Raw genomic sequence first — 13,198 nt, forward strand, 5'->3', positions numbered from 1 at the left:
ATCTGTTAAAAAACAAAGCAAATAAACAAAAAGCACCATTTCCAGGAAAACATTACTTAGTTTGGATGCTGTTTAAGAACTCCCAAAGCAAAGCTAATAGGCTGTCCAATTCAAGAACCTCTGGTCTAAAATGTATTAGTTCTATTTATTAAGAGTTCATTTTAGGGGCTAGGAAGACAGTTCAGTGGCACAAGCACCTGCCTGGCAAGCACAAGGTTCTGAGTTCAATCCCTGGTACAAAATAATAACAATAATCATTTTATTACTGTACTGATTGTGACAATAGATGCTTAAAAATTAAATTCATACAATTTACTACAATTAGATTTTAACTTTAGTAAGTTTATTATGTCTATGTTCTTACATTATTTAGTAAACTACTTTTAATATATTTAGGTTTCTATATTCATGGGATTACAATCTGAGTTTTAGGTGGATATAGAAAAATATATGATTTTAAAGTGTAGCCTTCAACATCAGAAAGGTTCAGACTACTTACGAAGTTTAACAATCCCAAACCTACTATATTAAGACTACACATAAAATATAAACAAGAGTTTACTTAGTATCCTTGAGGTACACATCAGTGATTGAATACTTACAAATTAATGTCACACTAAGACCCCTATGTTGATAAACTGAGGTTTGTAAAAGGCCAAGATACAATTCCATCCCCAAAACCAATGAACAGAAACATTTACAAGGTAGGTGTGATGGTGCACACCTGTAATACCGACAGTGGGGAGGCTGAGCCAGGAGGATCACGGCGAAGCTGAGGCTAGCGTGGGATACGGAGGGGGCGTTTTAACACAAGCCTGAACTGCACGTGGAGACCTTGTCTTGGAAAACTAAAACAAACCAAAAGAATACTGGAGTATAACTATTATATAACAACTTTTTTTGAATACTCTTACACTAAAATAGCACAGAACGTGAAAGCTCAGACTACAAACGTAAAACAAAATTAAGCATTACTTGAACAAGCCAAAATAAATGCATTTTTAAAAACAGTATGGCACCGTTTCAATGCAAACTGAAAATTCAGACTGCAGACTGCTTCCAGCTTTGCCACTAATTAGCCACGTACAAAACAAGCCCCATCCTTTAGCTCACTTTAAAGAGGCCTCAGCGATTATCTTGAGAATGTCTAGTAAATTAAAGCTCTACTATTTCAAAATAAAGCAGTTCTCTAAAGCAAATACGGTTTGAAGAAAAAACAATATTTTAACATGTCTAGTTTAACAAATCCTTTAAGAAAAACACTAGGGCTAGGGAGATAACTCAGCAGCATAAGCGCCTGCCTGGCTAGTAAGTACAAGGTCCCGAGTTCAGTCCCCAGTACTGCATGCCTTGCCAGCTCCAAATGTGCGCTGTGCTGGCCCCAGAACTGGGCATGGTTGTGCACACCAGCAACTGGGAGGCTGAGGCAGGAGTCACCGTAAGTCTGCGTGGCGAGACCCTGTATCAGACAAAAATTAAAGAGAAAAACACTAAACTGATCTTGAAGCTTACTGATTATCATTTAAAACAGAAAATACATTAAAAGCTGAGATAAAAACTGGAGCGAGCGAGACAGCTCAGTGGACTAAAGGCCCTGCTTTGGCAAGCGCAGGGACCAGGGTTCATCTGCATGCTGCGCCGGCCACCTTGGGGGTATGCCGAGCCAGCGATTGGGTCTGGGCGATTGAGTCCTGGTGTGGGACACACACCCGCAATCCCAGTGCTGGGGAGGCTGAAAACAGGAGGATCACTATGAGTCTGAGCTGGGTAGTGGGACCCTGTACCAAATACGTAAGTTAAAAAACATTAAAAAAAAAAAAAAAAACCCTGGTAGCGTACATGGAAGGAGAAAAGGGTTAGTTACATGAAATGGAAGAACACTTATAAATAATATAAACTTGGGAAAATGTGAGAATAAGTTTTTTTCTTAGGAATACCGCCTCAAAACACAAAATATGGGATCTAATGACCCAACCCAAGCCTAAGTATTTTTATTAAACACACAAAATTTTAAGTACTACAAATAAGAATTATTCTAATCAGTAAAGAGAGCAGCAGCACATGGGAATTACTTCATTTATTGAGTACATGTTCTGCAAGCCCTGAAACGTCAAGTGCTACCAACACATGAACACTCCCAGCAGGCACCTAAAACTGCCACTCTTGAGCTTGTCACAGTGAGGAAGTCACACGCAGGTGGTCTCCAGCATCGAGCCCTAATCCTCTTCAGAACTAGAATCATCCTCTTGGTCAGAAAGGTCAGGGACAGGGAAGCGGAGAATGGCAGCCACTCCTGTCAACTGGCTGAGCTGCTCCCCAGATACGTGGAGACTGGAGAAAATCCTGACCGTGCCTGCATTCTCCTTCACACTGTCCACCAGCCTCACATAGCGGCTCCGCGTGGCCACGTCCTGGTGCCTGAAGAGCTCGTCGCTGATGAGCAATGTGTCGATGGCCATGGCTTCGTTGGCCTTCTCCACCTGCTTGAGTCCATAGAAGGCCCGGTCAGGTTCGTGCTGTAACATTTTATAGAAGTCATCTAAGGCTTTCACTTCCCCGGCAGCTTTAGTGTCTGAAAGACGGCTAGCTACAGCAGGGTCACACAGGGCCTCCTTCAGGGAGTACTTGTGTCCAGAGGAGGCGTGCACCTAGAATCACAATTATAAAAGACAAAACAATCTCTGAGAGCATCCACAAAGCAGCCCACAACGACTTCAGGCCAAAAACCTGAACAAGACTTAACACATTTAAGGACTTCGCCAGTTCACTACATGAAAGCGCTACAAACACGCCATTTTCCTGTTGTTACCGCATCTACAATCCCAGCTGTTCCTTCTCTTACTTTCCCCAAAGCTAAAATATAGGGCGCAGCTTAGAGCAATCATTCCTCCAACCATTCTCAATGATCCTGGAGTAAAAACTCCCTTTACCTGAAGGAATTTGGACCGATTTTCCAGGAGGACCTTGTTGTCCGTCTTCACCGCCTGCTGAAACATGTAGTCGCAGAACTGCTCCCGCACGAACCCTGGGCTGGCTACCAGCACGCACTTCACCACCTCGAAGTTGATGTGGCGCTGGATGGCCTGGGCCACCTGCTCGTAGAAGCGCTCCAGGGCGCGGTCGTGCTGCGAGCAGTTGCCCCTCCGTTTGCGGGGGATGTTCACCTCCACCTTGGCGCGCGTGAGGGTCATGCTGGGGGTGACCAGGCAGACGTGGGCGAGGCCCTCCTGCATGACCACGGCCGCCACGTCGGCGCTCCAGGCTGGGTCGCAGGCCTGCTCGATGCGCTCCAGGACCACGCTGTCCCACTGCTTCTTGGCCAGCGTGAACTGGCGGTTGGGCTCCAGCTCGATGGTGTGGTAGGCGCCCATCTTCACGTACTCGTTCTCCTGGATGTTGGTGCCCTTGACCCTCAGCTGGCAGGCCTGGGAGTCGAAGTCGATGGCCTCCACGCACAGCGTGAGCGTGGTGCGCACGCGGTTGCTGCCCACGCTGCCCGTGGACGACTCGGTCTGCACCTTGCGGATGGTGGAGGCGCGCAGGCTGTCGCCCACCTGTACCAGGTTGTAGGTGTGCCACATGTCCTCGGGCTCCTCGGGGACCAGCGTCACCTGGCCCGCGTTGTCCTTCTCGATGTCCTTCCGCACGAGCTTCATGGCCCCGTCGGGGTCTCGAGCGGCCCGCCGAGGGGAGACCGGAGGGGCTCAGCCGCGAGGGGGCGGGGCTGGCGCGCAGGGAGGCGGGCGCGCGGGGAGGCGGCCGGCGCCGGGGAGGGGCGCGACGCGAGCGGCGCACCCGCCGCAGGGAGGGGAACACTCCAGCTCGGCGCGCACAGCCGACGGTAGCACTTACTCTGACCCCGGCCGCTCTCAGACTCCCGGCGCGGCGCGCTGAACCGACGCGGTGGACGCCGCGGGGATCGGGGACCCTTCCGGGACTCCAGCCACCAACACGGAGCAAGCCAGCTGCGCAAGGACGGCGCATGCGCGGCGCGTCCCCCACGCACGCTTACGTCCCCCGCGCACGCTTACGTCCCCGACGCAAGGGCGGAGCCACCATTCGCGCGCAGGCGCACAAGCCGCGGCGGAGCTCTGCAGGGGAGCTCCCAGGTGCGGCCAGCGTTTTGGACGAAAGCTGCACGTTAGCGCTGAGCTTGGGCTTCCCAAGCTTTCTCTCCCCCCCTTGCTTGTGAAGAACGACGGAGTGAGTGAAAAATGCTATTTTTAGCTAGATGCCACTCTGGACGTCCGGCCTCGGCTTAAGTCCAGGTTTACAATTCGCCTAAAAGTAGCCGCGCACCGCGGCTGCCTTCCCGTCCGCGCTCGGGCGGGGGCCTGCCGGAGTCTGCGCGCGGATGCGGCCGAGGTCGCTTCAGCACGTGCGGCCCCGGCTGTGACCGTGTCCAGCTGCTGGGGCGTCGAGGCGCTGTTTGCGCGGCATCCGGCCGACCCAGATGGGAAGCGCTGATCCCGGGGAGGGAAACTATGCGCGGCATGTACCCCCGTGGACCTCCCAGTGGCCCGACCTGGAGGCCTGGGAATCCCAGAATGCAAACTTGGCCGCGCGGCCCCCTCGGCTCAGCGACCCGTGACACCCGGGAGGGGGAGGTCGGCCTTTTCCTCGCCGCCGCCAGAGGTGGGGTGAAAGCTGAGGCTCTGGGGAGCGGCCTCCTTGGGACTGGCCGGGCAGGAAGAGCACAGGGCGAGTTTTTAAAAATATTCTTAAATGACATTTTTTATTGCGCAGTAGGGGTGGAGAAGTTTGGGGTTGCCTCCTTAAAAGGCCAGGGAAGAGAAAAAGATTTTTTTTTTTCTCGGAAATTAAGATGGAATGCAAATAGGGTAGCCCTGCACACATCGCCTCTCATTATCGTTCCTGTTTTTTTGTGCATGGAATTTTAAAGTGAAGCTCACCAGCCTGAGCTTGTTTGTGAGACAGGAATAAAAGGGAGGAATCTGACTCCGGCGCAAGTTTGGTAATTTGAACCAAAGTGTCAGCTTCCTCAGAGATTGTCAGGGACAAGGACCCTTCCAAGGCTGTGTGTCACATTAGAGCTGTCATCTATAGTTCGGCCTTCCCGCCCTCTCTCTTCCTCTCCTTATCTTTCTTTCCCTCTGACTGCTTATCTTTAGCATACTGAATGCCCTACTGGGTAACTCTCCTTGCTTTTTTCTCCAATTCCACGAGAACTTAAAAGCTTTTGAAAGCCAGGCAGGATCGCACGCAAGTCTGAAGGTGTCAGCGGGCTCCCCAGGCACACGGTATTATTTTAAAAGGATTTTGTTAACTTTGAATTCTTAACTAGTAGAGTAGAAGAAGCGGGAGGGGAACGGGAAGAGAAGCAAGAGCTGGGAGCTTTGAAAGGCTCCCTGGTAATCTTGCTAAACAAAATGCATCTCCAAAGTCTTCCAAGGATTAAAAAAGCAGAATCAAATTGGTAGGCACACAGTAGGATGTTGATAGAAGGTTTTTTTATTGAAGAATTACCACTTACCACCCAGCAAGCACTTTTCTCATTCTCTTTCTAGCCCTAGCCTTTGAAGTAAATGTTTGTTATCCGGATTTTGCAGACTGAAAGGAGTTATGGGGCGGTTAAGAAATGTGTACGAGATCCCATAACGGGCATCGCAACTCAGGCCTGCCCAACCCCGAATCTCCCGCGCTGCTACTGCCCTGTTTCATAAGTGCTTGTCGCCAGCTCTGCAGGTGCAGCTCATGTGCTGGAATTCATGGCCACTCCCTTTCAGCTGTCACTTTTCCTGGATAACTAGTTTAGCTATGAGTTCAGGAGATGTGAGAGGCACTAGTCCCTTCCCTGATTTTTGTGCCTCTTCAGTTGAGTTTTCCTCCTGCCCTGCCTATTCCATCTTTAAGAATGACCTAACATTTTATTTTAGAAAAACATACATATGTTTATTTCTACATTTGAAATCTGTATAAACACCCGTATTAACTTCAGGTTTTTTGTTGTTGCTGTAAGGCAGACCTTTCGGGGATGTCTCTAAATATCAATATGCTCCAGTGATTCAACATACAGCATTTTCCACAGAATTACCATCATATCCGGAACATCTGCAACAGTTTAGAGGGCTTTTTTTTTTTTTTTTTTTGGTAACTCAAGCTCATTGCTAAATGATGTGATGTTTTCTCCCAGGTTTCGGCTTAGTACACTTTTATTCGGGATTATTTTGGGTTCCAGTTCCTCATTAATTTAAGTCACAGGTTCCTGACTCTCAAGCATCAGTGCTGTGGTCTTAAAAGACCCTTTGCTATTGGTCTGCGCGGCCCACTCAAACCCTCAGGGCACTCTGCATTGTGCTAGGAGAGTAGTGTCATTCCCCGTGCATCCTAGGAAATTTCTGCTTTGCTACAGATGCTCCTAATACTCTACTTAAACTGCTATTCTTTTCTTGCCTGGACCAGTATAATCTGTTTATCCGTAAGGGCAGGTTAAATATTATCTGGAATTAAATATCCCAGATAGCATCGCCTTCACTGAATGATGGATGGTCCATCTTGTAGTTCTCCACTGTCTCCAGCAAAATTTCTTGCACACAGTGGGAGGTCCTCGTACATGAACGGAAAAAGTAGGGGGCACGAGGGAAAACATGTTTGCTTTATTAACATTATTATGGACACTTTTTGAGGCAGTGATATTGTTATCAAATATAATTAACTTAAAACTCTGGTTACAATTTCACTTTTACAAAATAATTTTAAAAGACATGGTTTGGCTCTTGTTTTAAATCATAATTTTGTACGTATTTGGGTCTTCGAAAACAGTCCTTCTATAGGGTAATTTTCATTAGGTCTGTTTTCCTATATTTATGTACTGCCTCCAGAATAGCAACAAAAGAAGTCAGTCTTGTTACCTTCAAATGTTTTTAATTTGTTGCTTTTGAGACATTTCCAGTGAGAACTGGGCTAGAAATCAAGAGAATTGTAGTTCTTACCCTTCAGTTGTTTTTACGTTAACTGTTGGCAGCCTTCAGTCTCTTTGAAATTCAATTTCTTTTATATGAAAGTTGAGGACATTCAGTTCAACAATTAAAATCGGTATAATTGTAAGAATTGTGCTTCAACCTGAAGAAGCGTTTAAACAACACCTGTGATCTCACCTGTTGTCCGTGTTACATGCTATCTTTTGACATTGATTGTGTTCATTGCAGTGGTGCAAGACTGACTGCAAGTTTGATGTCACGCACCTGGGTTGGTCTACTCAGGAGCGATGTTCCGTACCCATTAGATATGTCCTGTAACTGCTGTACGGTTCCCTCAGCTACTTTCACCTGTACTGTAAGTGTGTTATGCATTTGCCCTGATTCTCCCATGTGACCATCCTCATGCGGTTCTGACGAGATCCTGAGACTTTGTAAATCGAAGAGCTGCATAAACGTGAGTCTCTAAGAATCCCTCACGTGAAGGCAGAAATCTGGATAGACCCCGGCGGGGGTGGGGGACTCACTTGAACGTGCCCACAGTGACTTGGAGTGATAACTGGTCCGGGAGAGCTGACTGATGATGGGCAGCCCTTAGGCGAATTTGTGCAACACCTCCTTTCCGAGGCTTCGGTGAGCCCCGCGGTAGGCAGTGGCGCATGGTGAAGTGCGTCACAGTCCTTCCTGTACAGCTGTGCCAGGAATGATTTGGTGACAGCAGCACGCGTGACGGGCTCCTGAAGAAGGGAGGATCTCGTAGGAGCACCTTGTGCTTGGGAGCGGCCCTAACTCTTAGGGGCTGGGTACTGTGTGGGGATGCGCAATGCATTCCAAAGGTGGTTTTCCTGAGACATCCGTGTGATCTTTTCACTTCTCTTTATAAACTACTCCGGTGCCCCTTTCAGTATTGCTGTTCTGCACGTTAGCTGAACACTGAGCCCGAAAACAGAGGCTGCCTTTTATGTGTCTGTGTTCTTAGCCCCTTGTGTAAGTGGCACGCAGTCATACACATACTGTATGAAAGAATCGGCGGTGATTTATTCTCTTTTACTTTAGAAATTTTAACTTCTCCATCACCAGCATGCTAAAGGTAAGAAACCATACTGCTTTCATAAGGTCACTAAGTGTTTACAAAGATTAATTACTCTTAGGTATATTTCTATAAAACTATTTCAGTTTTTCAGCTATCCAGGTTTGGATGAGGAAATGTTATGGCTTGAAAAGCATTTCACTAAGGAAAATGTCTTGACATGTTTAAAAATAATTTCTAATGACAGTTGGTTTCACTAGCCATGATTTAGAAAGTGACCTTTGCAGAGTACCTAAGGAGCTAGAGTTCAGATGACAAATGTCCGGCAGTAAACGCAATCAGTTCTGTGGAGAGATATGCAAAGCTAGGGTTGTGCAAAGACCCCCACGTGACCTTCCAGGCAGAGCTCACTGAATGACCCGGAGGACTGTTCCGCTAAAGTAGGCAAGAGGGCAAAAAGGACAAGGGATAGTGGTTTGGTTTGTAAGCAAATTTTTGTCCTATCTGAATTTCCTGTGGCTAAAGGCACTTACTTGCAGTTACAATAAAGCAATGAAACGCTTCTACTATATAAGGAAAATCTTATTCACAAAGTAAGACTTGGTATATGTTTCTGTTTGTTGTATCCTTGTACAATATAGAAACTTTTTTTTTTTTTTTTTTTTTGGAACTGGGTTTTGAGGTCGGGCCCTTGCACTTTCCAGGGTCGCACTTATAGTACTGAGCCATCTTCTCCAGGAACATTTTGCCAAAAATACTACAATAAAATGTATACTACCAATATTTTTAAGAACTGGTAAATACACATGTGCTCAGACTTCAATATTTGGCACACTAAAGGTGAAATTAATGAGCTCTTTTGAAGATATTTAATTTGTGGAACAATTTTATGATTTATAGTAAAAAGGTAAAACCATCTTTGAGGTTCTAATATGATTTAAGTGCTCTATTGAAGAATTTACATTTATTTCCATAGATACATATTTTATACAAAGAGCCACATCATCACTCTTGATGTCAAAATTACAGTGATTTTGCTATGCATCCAGAGCTCCCCTTGTCCTGTTTGTAGAGATGTACTGCTTAGATAAAACAATTTTATACAGTTTGGACATCAAGTGAATTCCTGATCCCACAGTTTGGACATCAAGTGAATTCCTGATCCCAACTACTGTGTACATTGTAGTTTCCCCTTTAAAACTTGGTTAGACTTAAATTTTCTGTTGAAGTCCTAAAAATGGTTAATTAAAATTAGACTCTTTCTTGTATACACAGCCCTTGTTCTCTCTGCCATGACAGAAAGTTAAGAGCTTGCCAACGGCACATCGTTGTTTATCCCATGTGGCTGGACAGCCCTTTGATTTGCCTTACTGTCACCTGTATCCTGAAGCTAGCTGCTAAAAGTCGCTATTTAGAGGAAGCTCCGCTGTGGGGAGATGGTGAGGCTTCTGGTGCTGGAAGCGCCATTGTCCCTGAATCAGATACAAACCCGGCTCCAGAGGAGAGCTAACCAGAGCAGCAGGGCCCCGCTCTGTGCCTAGAAGAGGTGTCATCTGTTAGTCTCTTTGCGACATACAAAGAAATGTGCAGAGAATCGTTACACAGATACACTGTATGTTACTGGCTGTGCTTTTCACATGTGTGTTTTCCCACTTTGCAGCATCCTTGAAAGTAGGAAGCAGCTAACAGTTATTATATATTAGACTGACGGTATGTTTTTTGCCTGGTGCATTTTTCAATTATTGGTGGCTTCCATTCAGTTCGCTATAAATATGGATCAGTATTTGTAAGGATATAATTAAAAGGGATAATTTGATCCATAGGCATTTTATGAGTCTGTCTGTAGTCTTATTTTGTGATTCATTGAATAAAAAGTACCTGTTACAATATCCCTAGGTGTTGAGGGTAAGAGGATCCTTACAGAGTACACAGTAAGCTGGGAAACAGACAGTAAGATATTTACATATAATATCGGGTGGTGTGTTATAGAGATAAGGCTGCTAGGGGCGCACATGGCCTGGGGGGGGCAGTCTACCCAGGGAGTCTTTGGAGAATGGAATTGCTGTGGGGACTTCAGGGTCAGTAGCAGTGGGGCTAATCAGTCATGCAAAGGCTTAGGGAGCACTTCAGGGGACTTGCGTAACGGAGCAGCGGAAGGAAGTTACAGCTCCTGAGGAAGGGAAGACACGTTATTTACTTCATTTGCCTCTTCTGATGCCCTTCTGTACTTGCTTCGAAAGCAGGTACAGTTCTCCAGTCACACACTGCCTGGAGTAGGCAATCGTATGGCGCCAACTCAGACGTCTTCTGTCTCCGTCTTGCCATGAATTCACTCGCACCACTTGCGGTCTCACACAACAAGGCCAGTGAGGTAAACAGTAACAACTGACCCCTAATTTTCTGGACATACATATTTTAAGTGTCGCTACTTTATTCGCATATTTTAAGGCGGAGCCTGGAAACTCAGAACTTGCAGGTCTCCATGGGAAGCTGTTGGGTTGGAGGCTGGGGATCAAAGGTGGAGGTGCATCCTCCTAAGGAGGTGAGATCAGTAATGATTATCCGCGCGGCCAGGAGCCGTGACCACATTAGCTAGGCAAGCCTCCTGGAAGCCGCCTGAGCGTGTGGACTCCCTGTTACTCTCAGTGCCTTTTCACTGAAGAGAAAGCAAACAAGCCCCGTGAGCCGTCGCTCCCTTTCCAGACCCCATAATGCCTGAGCGCTTCCACCCCACCCCAACCTTGGTACACTCTGGCCATTTCTCTGCATAAGTGGCTTTACTCCACATCAGCCATCAAATCCTCAGTGCATTCTCAATAGGAAATCTGGCCTGTAAAAACTTCACAAAAAAATCCTTGTTCCTAGGCCACAGTACTTCCAGAAAGAAAGGACATGTGGATAGTTCTGGGTATATGTGGTAAGACCAGAAATCTGGTGAATGCCAGAGTTTAATTTATTGCAGTGGAAAAACAGGTGACATTAATCCCCCTTGCTCCAAACACACCTATTCCATCATTCTTACTGTTTTCTGGAAGGCCTTTTGCGAGAGTGTCCAGTTGTGCTCTAGAGATCCTGAATCAATACAAAGTATTTACCTTCTGTGTTATTTTGGCTTGGGGAAGAACCAGAGATTGCGCTTTGCCAGAGCCACTGAACAGCGCAGAGCACGCCCCGGAGTACCTGCCCGTCTTTCTGTGCGGTGGCACTCACAGCATTCACTGTCATTGTGACCCTACCTCACAAAGACACTCACCAAAGAGGACTTGAAGAACTGCTTCTGGGCTAGCGAGATGGCTCAGCTGTCTAAGCACCTGCCTGGCAAGCGCAAGGACACGGGTTCAATCCCCTGCACCACATGCCATGCTGGTCCCACCCTGGGCTCACCATGCCAGCCCTGAAACCGGGTGTAGGGTGCATGCCTTTAATCCCAGTGCTGGGGAGGCTGAGACAGGAGGATCACTCTGAGTCTGAGCTGTATAGCAGGACTCTACCAAATTAAAAAAAAAAAAAAAAATGCTTCAGAAAGAAGAATGATAAAAGTGTGTTTGAATCCAGGAGGGATATTTTGAGGAAAATTAATGGCAGTATATTATTTATGTAGCTGCTTTGAGACAAGAGTCTCACTATGTGGTTCAGGCTGGCCTGGACTCACTATGTAGGCCAGGCTGGCCTTGGACTCGCAGGGATCCTCCTGCCTCAGCCTCCCGAGTGCTGAGCAGTATGTCTTCTAATGAATTTTTTTAAAAATTTAAACATTCCTGGATACAGTATTTTGATCAGTCATCTTTCTAATGAACAGAAACTATTCTGTGACTTACGCTTAAGGCAGGGGAGGTCACCATCTCATTGACTGCATGCCTAAACAACACGGAAGCAGTGCTTGTGTCTTCAGCTAGGTCTTTATCAGAGTCTTTTATAAAACTAAGTTGGGATTTCACATTTAGAGCAGGAAGCACAAAGGTGATGAACAGTCAGCAGGTTTTTGAGCAGGAAGTCTGAGGGCTGAAGGCTGACTTGAGTACTTGCTATTCTCTATAGGTGGCTTTGGGCAAATGGTCGTCATTTGTCAGGGCTTCGGTCTCTTCAGCTCTGACACATATCATAGCTTGAAACCTTTATGTTTTTACATTGCAATGAAGTACAGCCTGCGAAGTCCTTGGCACGGGGCCTTACGCCCAATGCCTTTGGATGTTGATCTGTGCTCTTTACTCTGTCGTACTGTCTGTCCTGACATTCGTCCTCTGGAAGGCTGCATCTGACCATTTGGATATGGCCAGTGGCCAGGCAGGACCTGGTGTTACAAGGCAGAGGGAAAGGCATTGCTGTTTTTCCTGTCCAGCCCTGGCTGCACGTCACCTTGGGCCTGGCTGCCTTCCCCTCCCTGCAGCCCCGGCTCCGGTCCCATAGCCCAGCTCCTCAGAACCAGCAGTGGACATGGTGTTTCTTCCCCTGTTGCTTCAGGTGCTTCCTCCCCACTGTGGCTGCTCTGTCATCTTTTCTTGGTTTCCTTAAGGCCTTTCTAAACTCTTCCCTTTTTGAAATTTTTGCAGTTGAATCTTCCGGGGGAGGGGGGGCAAGGCTACGTTGGAACTTCGGCGTGCATAAGCTATCAATAAGGACTTTATTTGAACACAGTAGAGAGGGTCTTTCTTGACAAATTATCTAATAAACAAGTAAAGAATCTAATAAAAGAGCTGCAGAACCCAGTGGGAAGTGTACTGGAATGGTCCTGGCCTGTTACTGCAATGTCAACCCAGCTTTGAAGGCCAGTGAGAGTTTGTTTAGATGGCAGGGGGTAGAAGGAAGGAAGGAAGGGTGGAGATGTTTTCTAGATGCATAATAAAGATGAGCAGGCAGACTTCGAGGACAGCGAGGACACGTGATCAAATTAATGGGAGTGTTGTTAAGGGGTGCAGTAGGCAGAGCAATATGATCTTTCAAAGATGTCCTGATTCCCAAAATCTATATACTTAGATGGCGAAAGTGACCTGCCAGATCGGATTGAATTGCAGATTTCAGTAGGAGAGACAATTCTGGTGAAATAACCCAGGGCAAGCAATAGAAGCCTTAGGAAGGCCGCAGCATGAGAGTAGCAGAGGGGTATGCCCTGCTGGCTTTGAACATGGAGGAAGGGGAGGGGAGTTTATTGGGGTTGGGGAGATGGCTTAGTGGAATAAGCGCTTCCCTGGCAAGTGCAAGGGCCTGAGTTCGATCCCCAGTTCCTCAAAAA

At 46.9% G+C, this 13,198-nt stretch overlaps 2 protein-coding genes across 2 annotated transcripts in view; both read right to left on the bottom strand.

Moving 5' to 3' along the window:
- The window catches only part of Itga1 (integrin subunit alpha 1), a 156,419-nt gene that overhangs the window by 140,515 nt on the left and 2,706 nt on the right, over positions 1-13,198 (bottom strand). The gene's annotated exons all lie outside the window — the stretch shown is intronic.
- Pelo (pelota mRNA surveillance and ribosome rescue factor) lies at positions 2,079-3,737 on the bottom strand. The gene is made up of 2 exons (XM_004623107.3): positions 2,931-3,737; positions 2,079-2,648 (listed from the first exon to the last, which is right to left on the bottom strand). Exons 1-2 carry the CDS (start codon positions 3,654-3,656, stop codon positions 2,217-2,219), a joined length of 1,158 nt encoding a protein of 385 aa, XP_004623164.1. The 5' UTR covers positions 3,657-3,737; the 3' UTR covers positions 2,079-2,216.

Source organism: Octodon degus, unplaced genomic scaffold (genome assembly GCF_000260255.1).
Source record: "Octodon degus isolate 3935 unplaced genomic scaffold, OctDeg1.0 scaffold00001, whole genome shotgun sequence".
NCBI lineage: Eukaryota > Metazoa > Chordata > Mammalia > Rodentia > Octodontidae > Octodon > Octodon degus.

Bases quoted from the DNA above. Each gene is read 5' to 3' on its own strand.
- Pelo (XM_004623107.3), bottom strand. From the start codon at position 3,656: ATGAAGCTCGTGCGGAAGGACATCGAGAAGGACAACGCGGGCCAGGTG. The intron at 2,649-2,930 runs GTAAAGGGAGTT...TTGTGATTCTAG, and splicing joins ATCGGTCCAAATTCCTTCAG to GTGCACGCCTCCTCTGGACA.